Source organism: Astyanax mexicanus, chromosome 10 (genome assembly GCF_023375975.1).
Source record: "Astyanax mexicanus isolate ESR-SI-001 chromosome 10, AstMex3_surface, whole genome shotgun sequence".
NCBI lineage: Eukaryota > Metazoa > Chordata > Actinopteri > Characiformes > Acestrorhamphidae > Astyanax > Astyanax mexicanus.
In genome coordinates this window covers 4,665,265-4,690,212 of record NC_064417.1, presented here as the reverse complement: position 1 = coordinate 4,690,212, position 24,948 = coordinate 4,665,265, and the positions used below count along the sequence as shown (strand labels likewise).

Sequence of the window (24,948 nt, the reverse complement as noted above, 5' to 3'; positions counted from 1 at the left end):
TCGGTTGGAATACTGAAAGGGTTTTAAAGAGTTCCTGTGAAATTATCTATCTCTGTCATTTAATTTAGTTTGAATTAAACAGTGAGACTGAACAGCTGTGGAAGTTTAAACTGTGACGTAAGATACCTGTTCTTGCAGTCAAACCCAGGAACATTGTACAATTTACTGTACACTGTGCAAATTGTTGTAGATCAGTGGCTTTCAGTTCCAAACTGAAGCCCTCAAATCAACTTTGTACAGCATCCAAAAAGGTTTTACGCATCAATTATATCTTTGATAGCAATAGGTGACTTCCAGCATTCCAGGAAAAGTGCTGGGCAATATTATAGAAGACTTGTTTGATGCAAACTAAACACCGCACAAGCACAAGAACCCATACTAACTGTACAAGATAAAAGAGGTGCAGGTGGGTCTGGCAAGCACTTTATCATAGATTCACCAGTCCACTAAATTAATTTTACACTGCATCAGAGGGGGTTGAGAACAACCATTCATACAAACACTGATAATGAATCATCACATATCTAAAAGAATTCTGGAGGACTGGGAAAAAAAATCCTCACAGTTGATGTCTAAGATGGGTGGATGGTTGTAGGCGAAGTCTCATACCAACTTTTTGAATATAGGAGGTCATACATTTTCGTTCGTCACAATTTAAAGCTTTTGACTTAAAAGTAAATTTGTGTGTTACGTTTTATTAGTAATATTTCCTAATACTATCCAAACAAAGCTCAAATACCCTTATTATCAAATATGTTCACTACTGCCCACACACTAATTATTTCACTTGACTGTAATAGTACGTGTCTGTCAGTGATTCTTTGGGGTATTTATTGGATTGAGTTGAGTGTATGACCTTCTGTAAATATCTCTGTTGGAAAACTTGAGATAAAAAATAGAAAAACCAAAAGTAATCGCATGAAAAAGATCATGCAATGCAAGTTTTATATTAAATTTGAGCCTAAATGTGTCGCATGTTGTCTGGGACCAAAGAACAAAACAACAAGCTGTACTGTTTTATTGACTTAATTGTTGGCTCGGTTTGGTTTTCCCATCTCTGATTCTCAGCTTTGCTGGTTTTATGGTCAAAATAAAAACACAAAGCACAGCTTATGCTATAGGAACCAAAGACAATTGTGAATTGTAATTTTAATGTTATCTGATTTTCTACCAGTATCAGAGCAGTAGAGATCATGGCTTGCTTACTCATTTGCTAGGCCTAACCCCCTTTTCTCAGACCAAGTATGGAGTTAAAACCAGCAGGAACAGAGCTCTCCGAAACAAGAGACAATCACATTCAACATTCTAGTGTTGCACACACGGATGAAATGTGTTTTTTGCCTTTATCCCATTCGTGCAGTGATCACACACAAAAAAGGGATACTATGAGCACACGTGCTTGGAGTGGTAGGCACTACTGGAGACTACTTTTGTAATGGATCATAGTTGGAGGTCTTTTAGTGGTTGAAGCACTGGCATCACACCACAGGTTTCTATTGTGAACTCTAGGAAACAAAAATTAAATTTCAAATGGGTCGGAAGGCCACGTTTCCAACAGCAAATGCTGTGTCTGGAAAGGGATCAGTCTTGGTTGCTTTCGTCCCCTATGTTTACCTATTAACCCATGCCTACCGTGGCACGAAGGACGCCTGGAGAGCAGAAAGGACTCCCACACACTCTTAACAATGCCCTTTTGAGCAGCAAAGTTTGTTTTATCCTCTTGTTATTCATCAGCCGCCAGATTCGTCTTCTGCGTTTAGCATATAACACTGTGCACCCCCACAGGCACTGCTGCGTTTATGTTCACTTCTACAAAAACATGGATCAGATTAACTGTATGTAAAAATAGATCTTTTCACAGCAAACAACAAGCAGCCCACTCCATCTTTCACACATATAATATTCCAGCCTTCGCTAACAACCGTATCCAGCGACATTGAAATAATGTGCTCCCCTCCCCCAGGCGTGATTGACAGTTTAGATCAGCAGTACATGCATCAGATGGTTTCACATGGGGAGTTGTTTGGGGCGGTGTGTGTATGGGGCACGTACTCCTTGGGGTTTGTTTCAGCCGCCTCTATTGTTGCCTCTCCCTATGGTTCCTAGTGTCTGTCTCCAGAGCGATGCAGCCGCAGAACATGCTAGCCTCTCTCAGTGGCTCTGCTGTTTAGTTATGGAGGTTTCTGGAGTGAAACTTATGAAGCAAGTGGAGCTTGCTGTGTTTTGGGTTTTGGTGCTGAAGAGAGTTCTGATGTTTGGGATTTTTAACATACAGCTCTGGAAAAAAACAAGAGACTACTAAATTGAAATCCTCTGGAATATAATCAAGAGGAAGATTGATGATCAAAAGCCATCAAACCAAACTGAACTGCTTGAAAGTTTGTACCAGGAGTAAAGGCATAAAGTTATCCAAAAGCAGTGTGTAAGACTGGTGAAGGAGAACATGCCAAGATGCATGAAAACTATGATTAAAAATCAAGTTTATTCCACCAAATATTGATTTCTTGTTTTGTTATTTCAGCTCTCATTTTCTGCAAATAAATGATCTAAATGACCGTCATCCACAACTTTCCTACTCACATCAAAAGTACAGAAAAGAGCATCTTTATTCCAGAGAACACAGTTCTACCATGCTAGTGAGCTTTACACACTCCTCTAGTTCACCACACCTGACATTAGACATAGTGCTTGTAGATAACTACTCCATTGGCAGAACTTTTCTACAGTGACGAGACAAGCTGTGCTCCCAAGTATATGATGTCCAAGAAGTGTCAAAACAATACTGAAAATTTTCTGTTGTAAGAACACATGGCATGGAAACATGGGAAATCTCTGACTGTAGGCAACATGTGTAAAGGTGTGTTTTCGGATAATAGCCGGATCTAATTCTTCTAACAGATTCTGAAGTATATATGAGAAAATGGCTGTAGAAATGGCAGGTTGTTCAGCAGTAGGACATATGTCTGTTTAAAATAGGCCTTATACTGCAAATTGCCAACTAACCATTGAATATACATTTTAAAGTTAAATTTGAATTTAATTTTTTTTTTTTTATTGTACAGATGTAGACAAGCTTTCTTATGTTTAGTTGATTAGTCACGGTGGCTCTAGGCGAGATGGAGATGTGAGGGTGTCCTCATTGGTTGCAGCTTTCATTCTTCAGACAGCTGAGTGCAGTGAGGGTGATGGTAAAAGGGGGAGTAATCAACAACAGTGGTACCCCACAGCCTCTTGAGAGCCTGGGTGTTGGGTTGGGTGTTTTGAGGGGGAGTAGAGGCAGCTGTGTGTGTGTGAGTGAGTATGTGTGTGTGTGTCAGAGGCATACACACGCATGCACATGGAGACGTGAGGGAGCCTGATTCCATGGAGGAGGAGGTGGGGTGTGTGTGTGTGTGTGTGTGTGTGTTGGGCAGGCCGCTTGTATTGATGTGCTTGGTGCCTGTGTGCTTTTGAGAGGCTAACAGAGTAGTCTGGAACAAAGGCCCAGCTAGACACACTCATCTGCTCTCGGGAGCAGTTGTTTGTGTAGAGCCACAGGCTGCGTGTCTGTGATGCCTCTGGTGGTGTTTTGGTAGGGATGTGTTCTTGTTATTAAGGCTTTAAAAATTAGGACGAGTAGACACCAGTGATGGTGGAATTACATTGTACAGAGTCTTGGTTTTTGACTATATAATTTTGTTTGTTAATTTTTATTTAGCATGTGAAGTCAGCAACAGCCTCTTTTCGAACTGCTGCCACTAAGCAGACAGTGCACTTGAAGGGCCCTATGATTTTCACATTGTGGGGAACATGGACTGAATCAGATATAAAAACGCATGGAAATACACAGAATAAAAAAAAGTTAAAGAAATCTGCTATCTGAAAACCTTTAGTATCTGCACAAATCCTCTAAATCCATATATATATATATATATATATATATATATATATATATATATATATATATATATATATATATAATATATATTTTAGTGTGTGCATAAAGCTTGTGTATGAATGTCAAAAACTACCTTCCAGTAGCCAAAACTATTGTAAAAAAAAAAGCATATTTATTTAATAAGGACAGCATATTGTTGTGGGTGTTCCCAGGTGGATTTATTTCACTTCTTTATTGTAAATAGTAAGGGAAGGGTGCAGGAGTAGCACTCATTGTTATTAAAACCGTCAAAAACATAAAAATCCGAAGAAAAAAATAGAAACCAAAAAAATAAAATAAAAAGCAGTTTGCCAACAAATAAATCTGATTTCATAGAGCCCTCCACTTGGATACATCATTAGTGATCATTTTGGCTCTGGCTGCTGCTACATGAGGCAAATTTTCAAATGATTTCAAATTTGCTGTCCTCAGCATCTTGGTCTGCTAAGAAACTCTGGGATAGTATGGGATATCTGTAGTAGCCCAGAATTCCCACATTGATGCATCAGAAATAAATGTAAGATTAATTTCAGCCAATGACCGTGCAAGACTTTGAGTGAAGAGAGAGTTGGAGTTGGATGGAGTTATACAATAATCAATCGTTTTTGTATATTTTCACATCCATATTCTTTTCTTTCTGTGTGTGTTAATTATAAATCGTTGTCCCATGCCCAACACATCTCATGCATGGCATCAATACTTGTGTGTGTGTGTTCCTCCCAAAGACACTCTTGTTGTGAGTTTGTAAATTGATTAGCTGTGCACTGCACAAACCAAACCACTAAAATATTCCCAGTAATAAAACAACACCTTGTGTAGTATGAAGAGTAGAATGACCAAAGACTTGTTTTTCACTAAAAGGAAATTATATCAGCCTCTCCATCAGAACTAACCACTTCTGTTTGTATTTCAGAGAATCTTGGCCTTGCTCAGGCTTTATAGCAAGAACATCTTGCCTCTCTTTTTTTCTTTGTTTTGGAAAATTAATATGTTAATCAAATAAGTTGCACTAAAAGGATTTAGTAATTGTAGTGTTTTTACATTGCATTATACACAAGAAAACTAAAAAAAGAACCAGAGCAGTTCAGTTCTGAGTCTCAAGCATGGTTTAGATTCACCTCAGATTTGCTATTTAAACATCATGGGTATGTGTGTATTGTGGTCTGTGGCTTAACTGTTTTTTTTCTTGGGATGCTGTATATATATATATATATATATATATATATATATATATATATATATATATATATATATATATATATATATATATATATATATATATATAGGACCACAAAGTAGAAAACCTACACGATTCATCTCCATAAAGAGGAAGTGGGACATGTTGGCCAGGTTTTCCTGTAGCGTGGGATGAGGGGTCTCCATCTCCTGGAGTTAATGGTCCTCACTGAATTGCCTGAGTGGAGAGCTAAACCTCAGGAAATGTGTAACCACCCACCCCTGGCCAGCTGCTCCACCTGGCCCTGACATTGAAATGAGCTTAGCTCCCTGCAGTTCTGCTGGCTTAGATTTAAATCCCTTTTTAAAAGGAGTGAAACAGTTTAAGAACACTTTCTTTACACTGCTGTGAAGGGTTCAGTTTGTGCGTTTTGATGTTGTGCAACAGAAACAGAAATGTCTAGGATGAAACCGAAATTGTGTAATCAGTCTTCACACATCTTCACGTTGGTAAAGTGATAATGAACTGGATGCCTTCTTGAATTTGAGTATTGAGGATGGAAATGTGCCATATTGTATTGCTCACAATAGTAGTTACAATGTATTGTTTGAAACAATAAAAATATCCATATTGTGGTGATAGCAATTCTGTCTTTAAAAGCAGTCTGTTTTGTAATAATTTTGTTAGTTAGCTTTTTTTTTGCAAGTGTTGCACTGAATATTCTACTTTCTAATTTATTATTATTATTATTATTATTATTAGTAGTAGTAGTAGTAGTAGTAGTAGTTTCTACTAAATGTTTGAACCTGTTGTGTTACATAAACCTTTTTTATTTTAGTAATATATTCTTGGATTTATTAAAATGTTCCATATCACCAAGAATATTATACTTGCAAAAATACCCTAGAATAAAGTGGTTTTAAAGCTTTATCGTCCACAAGTGCTTGAGGCTTTTACAAAGTTTCTTCCGTAGATATGCTGAAAAAATTTGGTCTGGTGGCAGGAGTCAAGTGTGTACTTAAGGGTAGTCTATGTGTAGCCCATTACTCTACACTACTAGAAGTTACTAAAAGTTTGGAGATGCCGACTGAAACAAGTGTGATTGGTTGGCTTGACATGCGATGACCTTGGTCCACTTTTGCTGCCATTTTAATATTTTTTCATTATTTCCTAATTAGCTTCAGTCAGAGGTGTCAAGTATTAAAGTACAAATACTTTGTTACTGAACTTAAATAGAAATTTTGTTAACTGTATTTTTTTGTTTTTGTTTTTATTCTGGCCTCTCATCGTTCAATAAAACCCCTAATAAAAACTCTCCATCCAGATAGAGGGAATCTGATTGTGGTTGGATGTAGAAAGTATAAATATATACCATTCCGACACCCTATTGGTTTATACTGTGATCCATCACACCTGCACACGTCATGCCCCCCCCCCTACCCCCCCACACTTCAGCAAGAACATAGCAGACCTATGTAGCTAAGTATGAAGATGATTCATGCTAATAATGCATTCATTTTCAATGAGTTTAAATGCAGCTGAAACAGGGGGCCTGGGTGGGCGTAGTGTTGTATAGGCTTCTGGGGTGACCCATAATTTTACACCTTTGCTTGAGGAAAAGCTTGAGTTGATTCTTCTACTGAAGTATGTTAAACCCTGGTAATGAATAGAAATACTTTTGACACCTTTGTTTTTTTGTATTATGCCAAAAAATCAACTCGGTGGCCTAGGAGCCTCATTGCCAAACAAGTGTTTTTGTGGTGTAATTACAGAGTGACCTACACTCACACACCAAACGAAAAGTACAGTGTAGACTTCTCGGATTGCCTTCAGATGTTTTGCCATGCTGTGTGCTCTCTGTGTGGAGACTGTGGAGGTTGTTTGTGAGAAAGTGGGGGGAGGTTTTGCTGAGGGAGATGAGTCCTCACATAGGACTCTTCCCCACCCCCTTCTCATCCTCCTATTGCTCCCCTTAAGTAGCAACGGCTGTTAACTGCTCTCACACCATCTGTGGTGAGCCTCTGGTGCACATCAGGGACTGATACGAGGAACGGTTTTGACTGGCTCAGAGTCTGTTGATACAAGCGGTGCTGGAAAGCTTTATCAGCTTTTCTTCCTGAGACAGTTTGAAGACTCTGGGGCTGATGATCAGCTAATCAGGAGGCAGTAGACCTTAATAGCGGTTAATATGGGGTTTTCTAGATATTATAGAACTGCGTCTGCTTCTTTAATTTTTTAACTGCTTTACCATGTTATGATATTGTATACCCAAATATATGGGACAATCAGGGCTGTGATTCTCATTATATGAACTCCTTTCAGTCCTTATTTGTAAGTGAACAGTTAGGTGTTGAAGTTGATGTATAGAAGAGAGGTGGGTAAACATAAGATTCTGAGTCACATTAACATGAACCAAACTTTGGACATGTTCTGACCAATTTTTTTAGCCATCGAACAGTCTCCACACTGTGATTTTAGAACATTATTTCCCAACCCTGTTCCTGGAGGACCACTGCCCTGCACTTTTGAGCGGTTTCCTTTTCACATATCACGTGATCCAAGTTATGAGATGATTATCAGCCTATTATCAAGTTATATTGAGTAAGACACTGATTAATGACAGGTCTGTGGGTTCGATACCTAGTTCCGCAAAGACCACTGTTGGATGCTTTACCCAAACATCCAACATTTGCTCAAAAGAAGGCCATCAACAAAAAAGCCTAAAGCATTTATCAGTGAGATCTATGCTGGCTCCCCTTGAAGCTTATACTGTATTTACGTCATGTCAGAAATGTTATATATGAATGAGTGTCAGCTCAAACTCATTTTTTACTAATGGGATAATTGCTAATTACTAATTGGAGGCGTGCCAATATATTATGCTGATTAAACAGCAACTGCAGTTTTTAATGGTTTAATTTCACCCACACATAAAAAAAAAATCTAATGGGTACATCATACTGCAGCCTTTCCTTGTTAATATCGCTCATCCGATGCTCTTGCTGTGCTGTGCTTTTTTTTTGTCCTGTTAAGATAAGATGCTTCATTATTAAAGGAGCAATTTAGAGTGAAATAGGCATGAGCTGTAGTGGAATATAAGTATGGACATTTTATGGAATGGCCCACCTCCATTCACCTCCAGCATTCTGAAATGCAGAGCTTTAAGCTGATGCTCCCAACAGGCTTACAGTGCTAGTGGTATGGGCCATTGCATTGCCCAGGCAAAGAATTGATACCCCATTAACAAGCTCAGAGTAGCTCAACACTTCATTGGTTGAATTTTTAGGGCCCTGACATTTAAAACAAGGCAATGAAAGCTGTGAAATTGTATAGGTAGTTTAAAAAACAAACAAACAAAAAAAAACACTTTATACACAGTGCTTACATAATTCAGGTAGTTCTCAGAGTGCTGCCATCTTGAAACAAAGTCACAATAAGTCAACTGACGAGCGTGATCAAAATGCTGCAATAGCTGGAAGTCGTGTTTTCACAGAATTAATTTTGCAATCTGTTTCTTTGTCCTACATACTCATTTGGCACCTGGAGAACTACCTATAGGTGTGTAGCTGGCATTGTAAGCTGTTTGGAAGCATCGGCTAAAAGCACTGTGTTTTGAGAACGCTGGGGTTGAACGAAGGAGGGCTGTTCGACAAAAGTTTGTACTCATTATCGTGTTTTAGTACACATTTCACACCGGATTTCTCCTTGCGACGCCACAGCAGCCGAATACATTTACACCCTAAGTCATATGTATCAACGCCCAAGGTGAATTTGAAGGCAGCATTACAGGACTTAAAGAATCTTCTGCCAAGATTCGTCCTTGTGCCAGATACAAGAGAAAACCTGGTGGTCAAGGTCAGGAAGTAATGGCTTGTATCGCCAAATGAAGCATGTTTCCTTTCAGCCAGAGTGGTATTATGCCTAATATCATCTGAAACCAGTGGTGTGTCAGTTGGGTATCTGGGCTTGGCACAGAATGTTTCTTGTTACTCTTTTGATGTGGATAAATCAGTGTCAGTAGGCCAAATATGTTGTGTGGTTGTCATTTTTAAAGACCATGTTACTGTAGCTTTTCTCAGTTTTGTGAGCAGAAGTATAGTAATCTCAAAGGGAGTGAGTTGGCAGTATGCTAATATATTGTATTGCAATATTTAAAGACATTTTTTTGATGCACAATATTCACAGGAAAACAAACTACACCAGCAGCAACAGATGGATAAAAAATCTACTCAAATCCTTACTACAACAGTAATTTTAGTTGCTTTGCTAAACGCAATCCAGGTTTAAAAACATTGTGTGACCCGTGTATTTATTTTGATCTCTCTTTATTCTTTATCTCTCAAACCTTTTTGTGTGTGAGAACATGCTAAAATGATTACACTGCTGTGCTCTGAACCTTTTAACCAGTTATTTGGCTCTTTTAGAGCTTTGTTCTGTGACCTAAATGACCTATCATACAGCCCAGTTCATTGTTCTGGATGCTATTGCCCCACAGACTTTGCTGGAAATGTGCAGCAATCAAGGTGGAGTGCTGGATTAGGTTGGTCTGAATTTCCTGCAGTGACACAGGAGAGTTGGGCTGTGAGGAAGAAAAGGACGTACACACTACATTAATTCCCCTCCTTTGCCATCTGAGCTGCTGAATGGCACTTCAAAGGCGTAGTGCGATGGTGCTAATCCCCCCACAGCCGGACTCAGGTTTGAAGTGTGATCAAAGTGCAGCCTGCACTGATAGATGGGCGCTCTCCAGCCCACTGGCTGTCAGGGGACCAGGAAGTTGTGTGAGCGTGACACAGTATCTGAGGAGACTTGCAGAAAGGGCAAAGTGGCAGATAACTCGAGCTCTGGACAGGACACAGCATTTGTCAGTGTGGACTGTAATGGATAACGCTTTCACTGAATTAATGTGCTTTGGACAACTTGACAACTTCCTCTTTGTGATGAATTAAAGCAACACTTTGTATCAGTTTCACCTTATATGAACAGCTCCAGAATCATGTTTATAGTACACTGACCATTCCCACTAAGCTGAAATGTTGCTACTGCACTGTATATCTTTGGTGAATCTGGTGCCAAAATCAAAATTAAGAACTGTCCAATTCTGAATATGCAGACTTTTTACTTAAATATTTGTATGTTTCTTGTGTAATAATAATTTTCAGACTCTTTTGTAATCTTTCTCTATCCCACCAGTATTGCATATGCTGTAATATGCAGGTGAGGCTCTAACTAACTTTGTTTGTTTTCAACATTTGTTTAAAGCTTGATGTTTAAAGGAGAAATCTGGTGTAAAATGGACTTGAAGTGTAGTGAAACACGATAGAGTGCAAACTTTTGTCAAATAGTCCATCTCCATTTACTACCAGTCTTCTGAAATGCAGCGCTTTTACCTGATGCTCCGAACAGGCTTACGATGCAACCCATGCAAGGAAATGCCAAATTGCATTGCATTAACAAGCTTGAAGTAGCTCCACACTTTATTGGTAGAATTCACATGGCCTTAAAAGTTTACAGATAGTTCATTACAATACACTGTTTATACACATCGTACCTTGAGATAGTTAAGTTGACTGATGGTCATGAACAAATAGGTAGGATAGAGGACCAGACTACAATATTGATTTTGGGGGAATGCATGAATATTATAGAGAAACACCTGGAATTTATACATTTCCATGGAATAAACTACCTGTGCACGTTCAAAGTTCTCAGTGTCTTGTTTTAAATGTAAAGGCTTTATTTTAAACATGTTAAAATAGTGACTGCATTGCATGGGCAACACTATGCCCCTATCGCTAGTATTGTAAGCCTGTTGGGAGCAATAGCTAAAAGCAGTGCTTTTCTGGATGCTGGGGGTGAACGGAGGTGGGCTATTTGACAAGTTGGTTCTCAGCCTTTATCGTGTTTCACTACTCCACAAGTCCATTTCACACCGGAATTCTTCTTTAAGAAATGCTTAAAATGTATACAGTGTTTGAAAAAACTTGTGTAATCTAATTTGACCAAAAGTGCCCCTGATTTGTCCTGCTCTCGCAGAACCCTTTCTGTTGTGGGCAGCCCAATTCAGCAGGAGGCCTGTCATCTCCCAAACTCAATTCCACACCAACTGCCTCACTCAATAAAGACTTTGACAGTTCCATTCTACCTTCTGCTGAGCACCTGAGGGGTCTGATCAATAGCTTTTAGATTACTCATTAAAGTCCTCCCAGGAAGCGTAATGGACTCAGCGTTTTAACCGTTAGATGGTCAACGTTTTCTTTGTCGGGGATTGAAGTGAGGAGTGAGCGGCGTTTTTTTTTTCACCCTAAGCACTAACATGTGTCTCATCCTGTTGTTCAGACTCTGTCTGTGTTTTCGTCCTGCTGATGCGGGCTCCTGGTTTCCGCGGCTCTCTGCTGCCGGGAGGTGTGTGAAGTGACCTCCGGCGACCCCTGCTCTTTTCCACCGGCTCTCTGGAGAGGGGCAGCAATCTGCAGCTCGAGTGAATCTCACAATGAATCCAGCTCTGCCTCCTCTCGCCCTTGAGTTAATTTAGGCGTGTCACTCTGCGCTGAAGGGGGAAAGGGGGAGGATTTTTTTTCGACCGGAGTTGAAAAGTGTTCTCCGTTGCCAGAGGGCCTGAGCAGATAGCTGAGTCCTTGAACAGAAATCCTGCTGGTGCTCAGCGTTGCTATGGCTCTCGAGATGGGCTGACTAAAGGAAATGGACAAATGGTGGTGGGCTAGCTACATTTGCATATCTGCCCTCTCAGCTCCTCTCACCCTCTTTGCTCTCCTCCTCAGAGCACTCTTGCATTGCTGGGTGATGTGGGGCTTGCTGGGTCAGCAAAGGAAGGCTGTGGTTTGCCAGCGTTGGCCCTGGGGGGCTCCTGCTGGTACAGAGCGCCTCTGCTCCACTTGCTTTCAGCTGGAGTTTGCTCCCCTTCTTACTGCCGCTTCATAAACCCCGAATGGCCAGTGCACAATACTGGCAAGGGGAGAGGTCATGGTTGAACTTGAACCTCAGCTACACCTCCTTGCTTCTAGCAGGAGCCTTGCTGAGAACCCTGAAGTCTTACTTGAAAAAGTACTGAGGTCCAAACTTGTAGTTGAACAAACTTTACTAGTTGGTTCAGAATATGAACTGCCTGCACCACTTTGGAATTGGAATGTCTCATACATCTGACTTTCACTCGAACTCTTATAAGTCGCATCATCTTGCCATGAGCATGCTGGCCAGTGTTCAGTCTCACTCATGAGATAACACCTCACAACTTAAACAGATGTGGGTGATCCCATGGGTTTTGGCCTATGCACTGATTTTGAAAACTGCTCTACTGTATGGTCTGTCCCTGCCTTTTGTCACATAAAATCAAAATAAGTTTTTAATTCCTGAAGGAAGTCTTGTATTGGTAAAATATGATTTCAAATGTTTTTAAGTTTTCTAAAGCTGTGCTAGTCACGCTTCATTGCTCTCTCTCTCTTGTCTTAATTGGATCTGCTGGATGGTATATTTAATTGTCTAATTGGTTATCAAGTGATGACAGCAGTGTTAATAGTAATAACGGGCTTTTTTCCTCCCTTTTATTAGGTTACAGTCGTGCTTTTTCCACCCCAAGTGCACTAACTTGTGCACCAGCAAGTGTTTTTAAAACATTTACTTTTGCAGCATCAGTAATAGTAACTTTCTCCCCATATTATGTATAAGTGGGTTCTGACCTTCATTTATGGTTTCTGTCCCTCTGATTGTGGTGGCACTGTCTGTATAAAGAAGAAAAAGCCTCTGATTGGTTGCTTTCTACCTTGCTCAAGGGCTTATCCTTGACTCTCTCTTAATATAATTATTGACAATTACTTAATTACTGTAATAGGCCTACCCAGCACTAGGCTGAATGAGTTTGTTCAGCTTAATTGGCATTGAGTTTAGTTTAGGCATGAAAAGTGCATGGTATGTTTTGAAACATCATCACTATATGCATTTAACTTTAGGATCTTTTATTTCATAACTGCAAAGTGCCCTTTAAATTTGTCAGCAGTGTCACAAAGACGAGTCTGTGCAACCTCAATGAAGATCTTAATGTGGTTGTTTCTAGTTTTAGCATCCCATTGACTTTTGTTACATGAGGTTATGTTTCATTGGCAGTGTCTAGTTGAAACTGTAATGGAAACACAGCTCACAAGAGCCTAAACCTTTTGCTTAGCTGTTCAGCATTAGTGGCTTAAAAAGGGGTTGTTTGCTTTGGTCGTTAAATCTGATACTTTCTTGTAAACTGGTAAAAGTAGGTGGTTGTAAAACGCACCGCCAATTGACCTCTCCTCCCTTCTGCTTTCTGTCTGTTAGGAACTGGAAGCAGCGCTGCTGAGACAGGACCAAGACTTCCTCTCTGAACTGCTTTGCTGTCTTCTTCAGGGATGCTACCAGCGGCACGACATCACGTAAGCTGTTTTTCTCATTCAGAAGACACTCCTGATGTTGCTAACTGCTAATCTCATCTGTATACCCCATTTGCACATCTGTGGATATAAGGGAATTGATGTGCTTGAATTGTTTCACAACTTTCACCACTACACTTGAAGAATGTGTCATAGCTTGCACAGCAGGTTAGCCTAACCTACCATCTACTCATGAGTCAGAGCAGCGTGTAACCGTTCTGGCTGCTGGTCCTGAGGGTAAGCCTGAGGCACCAGTAGGTCCAGGGGCATGCCCCCACTTTCCTGGAATGGGTGTGTATGCGTAACTGAGTCAGGCTTGTGATAAATGACTGGGCCCTTGAGGGAGCCTCCTTCATCCAAGTGCTTCACCAGCTACAACAGCATGAGCAGCCTTAGTCATACCTGTGAATGTACTGTGAGTACAATTGGAGCTAGGGCATTGTGTACATGTGTTATAGTCACATTGCGGGAATTGCAGTGACATGTAAGGCAATTTAAATCAGGCGCATTTTGTTAAAACTAATTTTTAACATATCTCCCCAAAAAAATGTCTTGGATACACAGACATTACTGATATGAAATGTTGGACCATTGACTTCTGGTCTAAATTCTTGTATCTTTAAAAGTATTTTTATTGCAAAATAAGGCTGCATGATACTGTGATTTAAGAAAATGTCACCACATTTCTCCGGAAGTTGGTTATGCCACCATTTACGGCTCTGGAAAAAAACAAAAGACCATTTAAAAACGATAAGTCTTTGATTCTGCCAAATTAAAAACCTCTGGAATATAGTCAAGAGGAAGATGTGTGATCACAGGTCATCAAACCAAGCTACACTGCTTGAATTTTTGCACCAGGTGTGGCACTAACTTATCCAAAAGCAGTGTGTAAGACTGGTGGAGAACATGCCAAGATGCAAGAAAACTGTGATTAAAAACTTGTTATTCCACCAAATATTGATTTCTGAACTCTTAAAACGTTATAAATATGAACTTGATTTCTTTGCATTGCTTGAACTCTGCATCTTTTTTGTTATTTTATTTCTCATTTTCTGCAAATAAATGCTCAGACAATATTTTTACTCAAACATATACCTATAAATAGCAAAATCAGGGAAACTGATTCAAAAACTGAAGTGGTCGCTTAATATTTTGGGCCGATAAACTCATTGTCAAATAATTGGTTTCAAATAAGGTTGCACCTGAAAGTGTCTGATTGCAGTACTATTCAGAAGGCAGATTGCCAGCAACAATAAATGATTAAAAGCATTATATATTTTTTTATTAAGTGGGAAACACTTGTGGAATGTGGAATGCAACAATCTAGATATCTAGACATGGAGTTCTACCAGTTTTGATGGTGCTTTCTATAGCATCCCACACATTTTAGATCAGGAATAGATCACAGTGTGTAGTACACTTCCCCAGTGTCTGTCTGGTGGTAGCTTTTAGCTGACAGTAGTAGCATTTTCTGGATTTCTTTCTTTGTGCTAAAGCAGATAAGAAACTCTGATTAACTTGTCTTGTATTCATAAGATGCAGGTTGTACACTGCCATCTGCTGGAGAATAGACTTCATTTCATGTCTAGATGAAAACTTAGAGACTAGTCTGGAGTCAGTCTGAATGCTAGAGGCAGTAAAAAAAAGTTGTATTTGTTGATTACTGAAGAGATGCTGGTAGAGGCAGGTTTAGCTTTACAGAAAGAGAAACATGCTGTCAGGAAACCCCAGGTTATCACAGATTGGGAGTCATGTGCTCATGTATGGGTGAAGCATTCTTCCAACAGGACGCTGGGTTTTATTGGATCGGACAAGCGCAGGCATCCTGGGGGCTGCTGCTGGGCACTGGCCTTTCAGAGAGCTGCCCTTTTCATCCACACGCGCTGAATGCCCCAGTGGAGCAGGGAGGGGGCTGAGCGAGCGAGCGAGTGAGTGAGCTAGAGAAAAAGAGAGAGGGAGAGAGAGAGAGAAAGAGTGATGGGTTAGTGGGGGGCCTGCAGCTGTGTGTGAGTGAGTGCATTCTGCTTTCTCCAGATAAGCCCATTCTTCCCCTCTCTGCTCCTCCCTTTCTTGTGTGTGTTGCGGGGTTCACTCCTGGCCTGGCCTCTTGTTTCTGTGCGATCTAGCAGGAACTGCAGCTCCTCTAGCTTTTGGATTAATCCAATTGGTGTGACCCAGAACTAATGTTTGTTTGCTCAGTCAAAACTAATGTCATAATAGAGCCAAAGACATGCCTCCTGTTGTCTCTCTCTCTCTTAGAAACTAATCATAAGCAGTTGTGTAGGAGATGGATAGATATAGCAACAGAAAGAGAAACACCTCTTTTTACAGAGTCTTAAAAATATTTCTACCAAAGGAAATCAGAGGTTCATCTGTGTGCATCAGATAATTCTGTGTAGGTAATTATTCTAATTATTCTAATTATTTTGTTTATTTATTTATTTATTTAATTTTATTATTATTATTATTATTATTATTATTATTATTATTATTATTATTATTATTATTACTTTTTTGAAAGATTTTCTAAAATTCTTATTATTGTTAACATCTTTAATTGTTTTTGTTTTATTATTTCACTTATTTAATATTTTTTGTTTAAACTTTTAATTAGTTTAAAATTTTATCTTCTCTGCATGTTTGAGATCTTAATGTGGCTGATCTTAATTTACCTTGTTTAATTAATATATATTTTGACCATATTATGACTTGATCTGTTAGATATTTTCTTTTCATTATTTTTTGTTGGTCCTATTACTAAATTAGCCATAATTTGTTAATTTTATTCTTTATTTATCTTTATATTTATTATTAAATTGCAAACCGTACAGTGCCTGAACACGTTTTACCCCTAAAATCCTGCTTTGTTTGACAGTGATGCTGCGTCTATAGCACCACAATCAACTGAACATTGCTGTGTTGCATAATTAACTCCATGTTAACCACTAAGGGAACACAATGTGTTTCAGACAAAAATGTCAGTTGTTAATGTGATATAGCATATTTTATGCAATAAAATCACTAAATAAAGTTGAGTTTTCAATGGTTGCAGTAGTGTATTCTTAATTCTTTTTTAAATTCTATATTCTTTTATATCACCAAAAATATTGTTATTGCTTAAATACCCTGAAATATTGTGATACTATTTTAGGGTCATATCGCCCATCACTATGTTTGTCTATTAATGATTTGACCAGGAGTAAGTTATGTTGGTGGTGCTGTTGTTACAGGTGACTCAGATTTAAGTATTGTGATGATCTCTTTGCATTGGAGAAATGAGCAGGCAGCGCAGATCAAACAAAAAATTGCAGCATTGTGATTTAAGCATGAACACCCTAAACTGTAATTGATGGGTTGTTGCATATTAAGGTCAATGTTAAATAGTTAATTGTTCAATTTTCCAAGAGGTGTGAAGTGTGTGTTATTGTGTTTTCTAGCTATATGATTTACAATTTCCACTTTTTATTTAATGATTGATAGAAAAGTTTTTAAATAAGAGTATTAGGCCAATCCTGATTGGCTCAGTTCTTCAGCTAATTTGCATAAATTTCCAGCCTGTATAAAAGTAACCCCAAAATAAATAATTTCTCCCTCAGCCCTCAAGCCTTCCGCGGTTACATGGAGGACATAATCAACTACCGCTGGGTACTTGAAGAAGGCAAGCCCAACCCTCTGAAAGAGAGCTCCTTCGAGGAGCTTCCTGTCCGCACGCAGGTGGAGCTCCTCCACAGGCTCTGTGATTACCGCATGGATGCTGCTGACGTATTCGACCTGCTTAAGGTAAGAGAGCACTAGAGGAGTGCTTAGGTAAGCATTTCGATAAAATATGAACAAAGGCTTATATCACTTAATGGTGTTATCTACAGGGTGGTGAACAGTAAAAAGAACCTGTGGGTGTTTTTTTTTTTAACTTGTTGTGAAAAGGTCTTACCTTTTCTGTGGCTGCAAACACCTGTGTAAAAAGTTTAACATTAAGTGCGTGTGTGCGCATGTGTGTAGGTTTTTTTTTTTTGTTTATTTGTTTATTTATTTGATGGTTAAGGCATCTAAAGTTATCAGAACTGAATTGCCCAGATTAGTGCTGTAGTTTCAGAGTCTCTGAGTTACCAGCCCATAACATTGATTGATTTAACTGCTGTTTAAACTTACTGGCCTTCCTCTCAGGGTCTGGATTCAGACAGCTTGCGTGTCGAACCTCTGGGTCAAGATGGATCTGGCGCCCTTTACTGGTACTTTTATGGGACTCGAATGTACAAGGAGGAGCCTGTCAAAAGGAAGTCTTCTGAACGCTGGTATGGATAAGTGAACGCTACATTATATAGATCGCCATAGTTATTGTGATAAATTGCATTATAATATGTGTATCATAAAAAGACATACATATTTATATCTTTGGAAAGTTTTTTTATTTTTTGTTTACCCAAACAGCATCTTGTATTCATGTTTAATTGTATTTAGTGCAGTAAAGTGTGTGAAATATAAAAATGATATTTGTGAGTACAATGTTTAGTTAGTACAGATTTTTGTTCTATTTTAAAATACCCCACCAATGTTTTCTACCATTTAATTTTTGTTGCAGTGAAACCCCTGAAACAAAAGTTCCAGAGAAAAAGAGGAGAGGAAGGCCTCCAAAGAAAAAGCCAGGAGAAATGTCACCAACGTAAGGATTTCACAATGTTGTATAATGCTTTGTGTCCTTGATATTTACAGGTTGTTGCATGTGAGAGCAGAAACACAAAAAAAACTATTACAACCAGTTAGCCACAGGGCTAAAGCTAGCTAACCCTTACTAAACCTAATTATTTGCCATTACATTCTCTCTCTGTTTCTAATGTTATATAGTTGTATATACAATTTAAAACATTTACCAAGGGTTTATATCTACAAATAATCAAACTTTAAATATGTTTGCTATCACAGTGAGATTCTTTGGTTTCATGCATTCTTCAAAATTCTGTGATATAATATTCTATAATATTCTACATAAACTGGGTGTCAATATATTGTGTTTTATATTTATATTGTGTTTGGTGTTTTCCAGTGAAATGGAAACAATGGAGGACAGTGAAGTTGACGAGCGACCACTGGTTATAGGTGAGTGATCATCCCTCACGCTGCAGCATTTACTGCACTTTAATGTAGGTCTAACCATAAACATAATCTTTTTTCTTTTTTGAATAACAATTTAAAGCAGTTATGATACGTTTTTAAACTTGTATCAGATTAAATTCCACTCAAAATCACATAGATTACATGAAAATAACCCTTGCTGTGATGCATGTATGTGTGTTTGTGTGTGACCTGGCAGAGCGAGAGCGTGGAGCCTGGTCTCTGGTGTGTGAAAGTGAGGAGCAGTGGACCAGGCTGGCCGACAGCATTAAGGACAAGAGCTCTCCTCAGGACCGTCACCTGTACCGCATCATCAGTCAGAACTTCCTGCCTGAGATCAGCAATATGATCGAACACAAGGTCAGTCTTTTTTTTTTTTCATCATTACTTTTTTTAAGTTTTAACATTACATTAATTTTATATTACTATATTTTAGTTTAAATGGTACATTTGAAAACAAAATTGTTAGCTCCTTCTACAGATTTGGGGTTTAATTTGCTTTTACTCCACTTCTGCATATAAATATTTAATGTGATGGAAAGAAAGACAAGAATACAAGAGTACGTTTATTTTTGCTCACTTTTCTTGTTATCTGCATATGCAGAGTGTAACTGGTCTGCACTCGCCCAGGTAGGCTATTCTAGGATGGCTGCAGGGTCTACTGGCCTCATCTGCAGGGGCGGGGCAGAGCAGCTGCTCAAAAAGGAGTTCAACTCGCCTACAGTTGATAAATTGAACTAGATGTTTTGCTGTAATTAAAAAAAATTAAGCAGAGAATCGACACTCCAGCATGTTTTACTTTATTATTTTATTTCCTGTGTTTTAACAGAAAAATGAATGGAAACAATGAAAGAAATGCACTCAATTTTAAAATGAGTGCTTATTTCTGCTCTGTTTACATTTTAAAGTGCCCATATACTTCTATACATCCTTTATGTTAAGCAATGGATGTTAAGCAAGCCATTCATTAGAGGGCAGTACTGAGTTTAAATTTTGACAGCTTTAAACAGCAATGGAGGCCTGTCAAATATATGTTGACTTTGTTTAAAATTAAAATATATATTAATATAAATATATATATAGATATGTGTATGTATGTAATAATTAAAAGTTTCCTTCTATTGCGCTATTATGCTATTGTATTATTATTTTATCAAGCATGAAATGGACTTTGAATGACAGTGGAGGGGGAACCGAGTGGTCCAGCAGAGTAAGGTGCTGACACTATGATCGGGAGATTGCTGGTTCGAATCCTGGTCATGCAGCAGGCTTGGCTGTGAAAATATTTGTCCTGCATTAGGATGACCGTCATGTGTCCCCCTACAGCTCTCCTTTGTGTTGTGTGTGTGAATCATTTATAGAGTACTAAGAAGCACAATTACCTCAGATGGACAGAGTGGTCCATTTTTTATGACCCTGACACTTGATGGGCACGTGCACAGAGCCCTGTCAGAGCTAATTCATCCCGCCTGTGACATGAGGCAGGCTCTCACCTTGAGGCAGGCCGGAGTGGAGCCTGGTGATTGACGGCCTGCGGCCTGGCAGGTTTGGTGACCTCTTCAGTGGAGGCACCAGCGGTGGTCCATCTCACACTGCTGGATTAAGTGCTATTGAGTAATGCAGCAAGTGCTCTTCTGGAGATGACGTCTACAATGATGATTAAGATTGTAGCTCATTCTTGTTTCTTATTAGCCGTGTCACTGGGGACGGCTTTCAGCTCCTTCTTTTCTACTTTTATCATTCTGCAGACCACTGGTATGATGAAAATAACTATGAATATGAACTATGAACTATTATGAATAAGTGCAAATAATGCAGTATAAAATATTAAAATATTGTTATTATCCACCAAAAGCTTGAGTTAGGATTTTCATGATAGTTACGATATTGATTTTGGGGAATTCTCTAATTATATATATATATATATATAATTTGTATATATACTTTGTATATATACAAAGTTCCGGAAATTCTTCTTCCACACTTACACCCAACTAAAATGATAAAATCCTTACAATTAATGTGGATTTAATAAATGTATAGTTTATAGACTATTATTTCTATATTACACAATGAGCATAGATTTAGCTGCTTTCTGCAGGTGGTCCAGTGGACTATGGCCTTTTCACTATGATCCGAGGATTGCAGGTTCGAATTCCATATCATGCTGCTTGCTCTCTCCCTACATTACTCCTAATGTGATGTTGGTCAGCACAGATGTCTGTAGCTTCTGGAGCTAGGATGTTACGCTGTCATATAAACAGATTGGGTGATTGGCCCTCAATATTGGGTAGAAAATGGGGTAAAATCTCCTACAGTCATGTCTAATTCAAAGTTTAAAGTTTTGGCATCCTTGTTTAAATGACCTGTAGAAGGTTTCATTTAAGAAATTGATTTATTAACTGCCTGAGGGGGTTGAAGTAAAGGGTGAGTCAGTTAGAGCATGACTTGACCCTAGTGACCCTTCCAACACCCCTACACTCCTAAAGTGCTCCCCAGAGGCTGTTTGTGTGTGTTTGTGTGTGTTTGTGTGTGTTTGTGTGTGTTTGTGTGTGTTTGTGTGTGTTTGTGTGTGTTTCTGTGTGTTTCTGTGTGTTTCTGTGTGTTTCTGTGTGTTTCTGTGTGTTTCTGTATGTTTCTGTGTCTATGTTTGTGTGTCTATGTTTGTGTGTCTATGTTTGTGTATGTGTAGAGATGGGAAAACTAACTGAGATCTTTTTCCTCAGGAACGAGAGCTGCAGCAGAAGCGGTTGAATCCTCCAGTTCGAAACTCTCAGAGGCTTTCTGAGAAATTTGTCTGCAGAGAAGAAGATGTAAGTGTTATGTCAGTTCTGCTTTGGCAGAATTTATTTAACATTTTTTTTTTTTGTCTGCCAGAATGTAGCTGATAATAATGTTAAAGTTTTAGCACTAAAGCCCATTCCAGACGGGATTAGTTTCTCAGGGGGAAGTATTTCACACTTCTACTCTGATAAAAGTCTTGCATCTGGACTGCGATTGGAAAAAACAGGAGGACCAATGAGTTTTTTTTTTTTGGGCTTTCTCTGTCACATGACATTGCATTGCCACATGATCTCAGGTTTTGCACACGGAGCGTGATGGCCACGCCTAAGCACTCTAAAAGACACGGGAGCAAAGAAGAGACACTGACTCTTATTTGTGTTTGGGGAGAAGCCAAATTTTTAATTTTATTCTCCTCTTAAAATCGTTCTTCCAGCTATCTGGAGATGAATTTGTCTTTTCTACACTGAGAATGGGTTCAGTAGCTCCTCTATTTCCACTCGCTCTTGTGTTTACTTGAATCTCCATGGAAACGTACGCCCAAAGCGTAATCACGGTGCGTGGCAGTGAGCAAATAGCTATTTCATTAAACGCGAGGTGACGAAACTTAGAGATGTGCATCCAGACGGGACATTCGATTTCTATTGGGATTAAACAACTGAAAACCTTTTTGTTAGTCATTTGAGTGTCTGGATGCATTTGTTTTACTTTAATATAACAGCACATCAACATACAATTCAAGTTGAAATAAAGATAGAATTCATAACCATCCAACATTCTTCAAATGCTTTAATTTCCCTTTTTGTTCTGGTAAATATCTCTGTAAATATGTCTTGAATATCTCTAGCAAGCCATGACTTTGTGTGTTTGTGTGTGTCTCATTAAAGCAGAACATCGTCTCTGAGGTGGACATAAAGCAGAGGGAGGAGGATCTGGACAGGCTGACTCTTCTAGCAGAGCAGCGGCGAGAAGATGAGCGACTCCTCCAAGAGGAGCGAGAGCGGGAGGAGCTGGAGAGGGCCAAAGCCACTGAAGGTGCGTAGCATCCATCCTCAACTCTATCCACCCTGTTTCCCATCTACTTACACACACACAACCCCTGTGCTCAAAGTGCCTTCAGAAGCCAGATCAAATACACACACACATGCACACAGCTGCATTGAAGTGCCTGCTTTTAACCCAGGCCTGGTGTAATTGCACAAAGACCTGAGTTAGCGAGGAAACTCCCAAATCTCATTCATCACCCAAAGCTCCCTCCACTCCTCTCTGATATCGTCTGTCAGAGGGTTAATTAACTCCTGATCGCGGCTGCACCGGCGGGACGCTCTGCTCGTTAATGTATAATGGATGAAGACCAGGGCCCACAGAGCACTCCAATGGATCCTTCCCCAAACCTCTTTAATCCTCACAGCAGGGTTTCTCTGCCACAGCCTTTCATATCAGCAGAGAAAGCAACTCGTCCCTTTATCTACGCCGAGCCTTTTGATCAAGTTTGCCTTCTAAAGCTTCTGCTCAGTGAATTACTGTTTCTCTCGTTAGTCTACTTCTAAATTGCTTGAAAAGAGAAGATCAAATTATTAACAGGTGCTTCTTAAACTCACTTGGAAAGTACAGATTGGTCTTTTACTGCATGTTGTATATGGGAGTACATACTGTATGTAAGCAGGCTTATATTGTAATGAAAAGGATTGACTTGTGAACATATTGAATTAATTTTTATTCTCTTCTCAATGAGTTATCTCAAGTTTAAATAAGCAAGTAACCATATAAAACTATATAAGGAGGTGTGTACAAATTTAATGTTTTCATGTTTGGTTTAACCCATTATACCATATACTTAGCGTGTGCGTCTGTGCGTGTTTTCAGAACGAGCACGGAGAAGGAAACAGCGTGAGGAGAGGGCCTGGCTGCTGTCTCAGGGGAAGGACCTGCCTCCAGAACTCCTCAACCTGGAGCCACACTCACCTGTCAGACGCGCTCGCCGCACCAAGGAGTTGTAAGAGTTCTTTACAGTTGTTTCAAAACCCTACACTTATTTAAAAAAAAAAAACTACACTTATTTCAATAGCCATGCTACAGACGTTTTACCATGTCCTGTGGAACCTGAAGAATGATACTCTGCTTTAACTGATGCGGTATGAATGTGTGGCCTTGAATGTGGATGTGATTTCTGCCAGAGTCTCTTGTCTGTTCACATGGACAGTTCTATTCAGATAAAGCATTTCACGATTATTACCATCCACAGTGATCAGCACAGTGGGTGGTAATGTCTTCTATATTGTATTCCTTGGTGCACAAATGTCGCTGTGACATTACTGAAATTCTTAATTGTAATTGTAATAGAAAAAAAAATATTGAAGTAAATCTGCAATTGTTAAAATGTAATGAATAAAAGTCATAAAATTGGCGCTTTCCTGAACTTTTCACATTTTACAATCAATATTTTTCTAAATACAAATTAATCATTTCATTGTCCTCCAAACCTTTCTTTTTTAAGGTTTTCTAGTTTTTATGTCTATTTTCTATCATGCAGAATTTGTGGCTGATTCCTCTTAAAATTGCTTCTCCAAGTGTTTTTTTAGAGTCTCCAAGGCTCACAAACATTTCAAAATGTGAATAACTTATTTTACAGCAGAGATAAAGAGATTTGTATCACCTTGAACCCCGTAACCCATATACTGGCCATTTTGTGTTCTCCTGTGCTAAGTTTCAGTTCTCTTTTTCCATTTCAGCTACGAAATTGATGACGACTACGCCGCTCTATACAAAGGTGTGTGGTTATGAAACAGTCTCTACTAGCGGTGATGTGTGGCATATGTTACTTATTTATAGCTGCAGTAGGTTTGTGCTATAATGCAATGTTCTTACTCCTCAGTTCTGGAGGCTCTGATGTCTCACAAAGATGCTTGGCCCTTCCTGGAACCTGTGGATGAGTCCTACGCCCCGAACTACAATGAGATCATTCAGGTTAACATCCCACTTCTTACATAGTTACTGGAATAATTATAATCAAACAGACTTCATTTGTATAATTGAGTTTCATTTTCAAATAGTTATTATGCAATCAATTCTTAATTCTTACTATGAAAGTAGGATTGGCAAAAAAATATATATTTTTAATTATGTATAGTGTCTTGTGGTGTACAGTGTTTTGGTATTATTTGGGATGGTGTTGACTTTTTTTTTTCAACATGGTCTGGGATTAAAGTTTTACCTTTCTGTTTTTCCAGACTCCAATGGATCTCTCTACAATTGAGAAGAAGTTAAATGAAGGAGATTATATTACCAAGGATGAATTTGTATCTGATGTGAAGCTCATGTTCGAAAACTGTCAGGAGTACAATGGGGATGAGAGTGGTAAATATTTGTTTATTATTTTTTTCAATTAATTAATTATTAAACGGATAACAAGGTGGGAAAAACACATTGTCCAGATTTCCAGTATTTAATTTAATACACAAGTCTTTATTATTTAGTTATTTAATAACACAACCACAGTGTATGTAATTTGAATATACCCTTGGCTGTGATTCTCAAACACTTTCATGCAACGT

At 38.9% G+C, this 24,948-nt stretch overlaps 1 protein-coding gene across 2 annotated transcripts in view; it reads left to right on the top strand.

Moving 5' to 3' along the window:
* LOC103027200 (cat eye syndrome critical region protein 2) overlaps positions 1-24,948 on the top strand; it is a 40,537-nt gene that overhangs the window by 8,642 nt on the left and 6,947 nt on the right. Inside the window, exons 2-13 of one of the 2 annotated variants that reach the window (XM_007228348.4) lie at positions 13,413-13,507; positions 17,101-17,284; positions 17,669-17,796; positions 18,084-18,164; positions 18,546-18,598; positions 18,813-18,973; positions 21,340-21,426; positions 22,285-22,429; positions 23,261-23,390; positions 24,127-24,164; positions 24,270-24,361; positions 24,625-24,751. In XM_007228348.4, the coding sequence (XP_007228410.3) occupies positions 13,413-13,507; positions 17,101-17,284; positions 17,669-17,796; positions 18,084-18,164; positions 18,546-18,598; positions 18,813-18,973; positions 21,340-21,426; positions 22,285-22,429; positions 23,261-23,390; positions 24,127-24,164; positions 24,270-24,361; positions 24,625-24,751 (1,321 nt within the window). Of the gene's footprint in view, positions 1-13,412; positions 13,508-17,100; positions 17,285-17,668; positions 17,797-18,083; positions 18,165-18,545; positions 18,599-18,812; positions 18,974-21,339; positions 21,427-22,281; positions 22,430-23,260; positions 23,391-24,126; positions 24,165-24,269; positions 24,362-24,624; positions 24,752-24,948 lie in introns of both variants that reach the window. The other variant, XM_007228347.4, reaches the window with a different exon arrangement.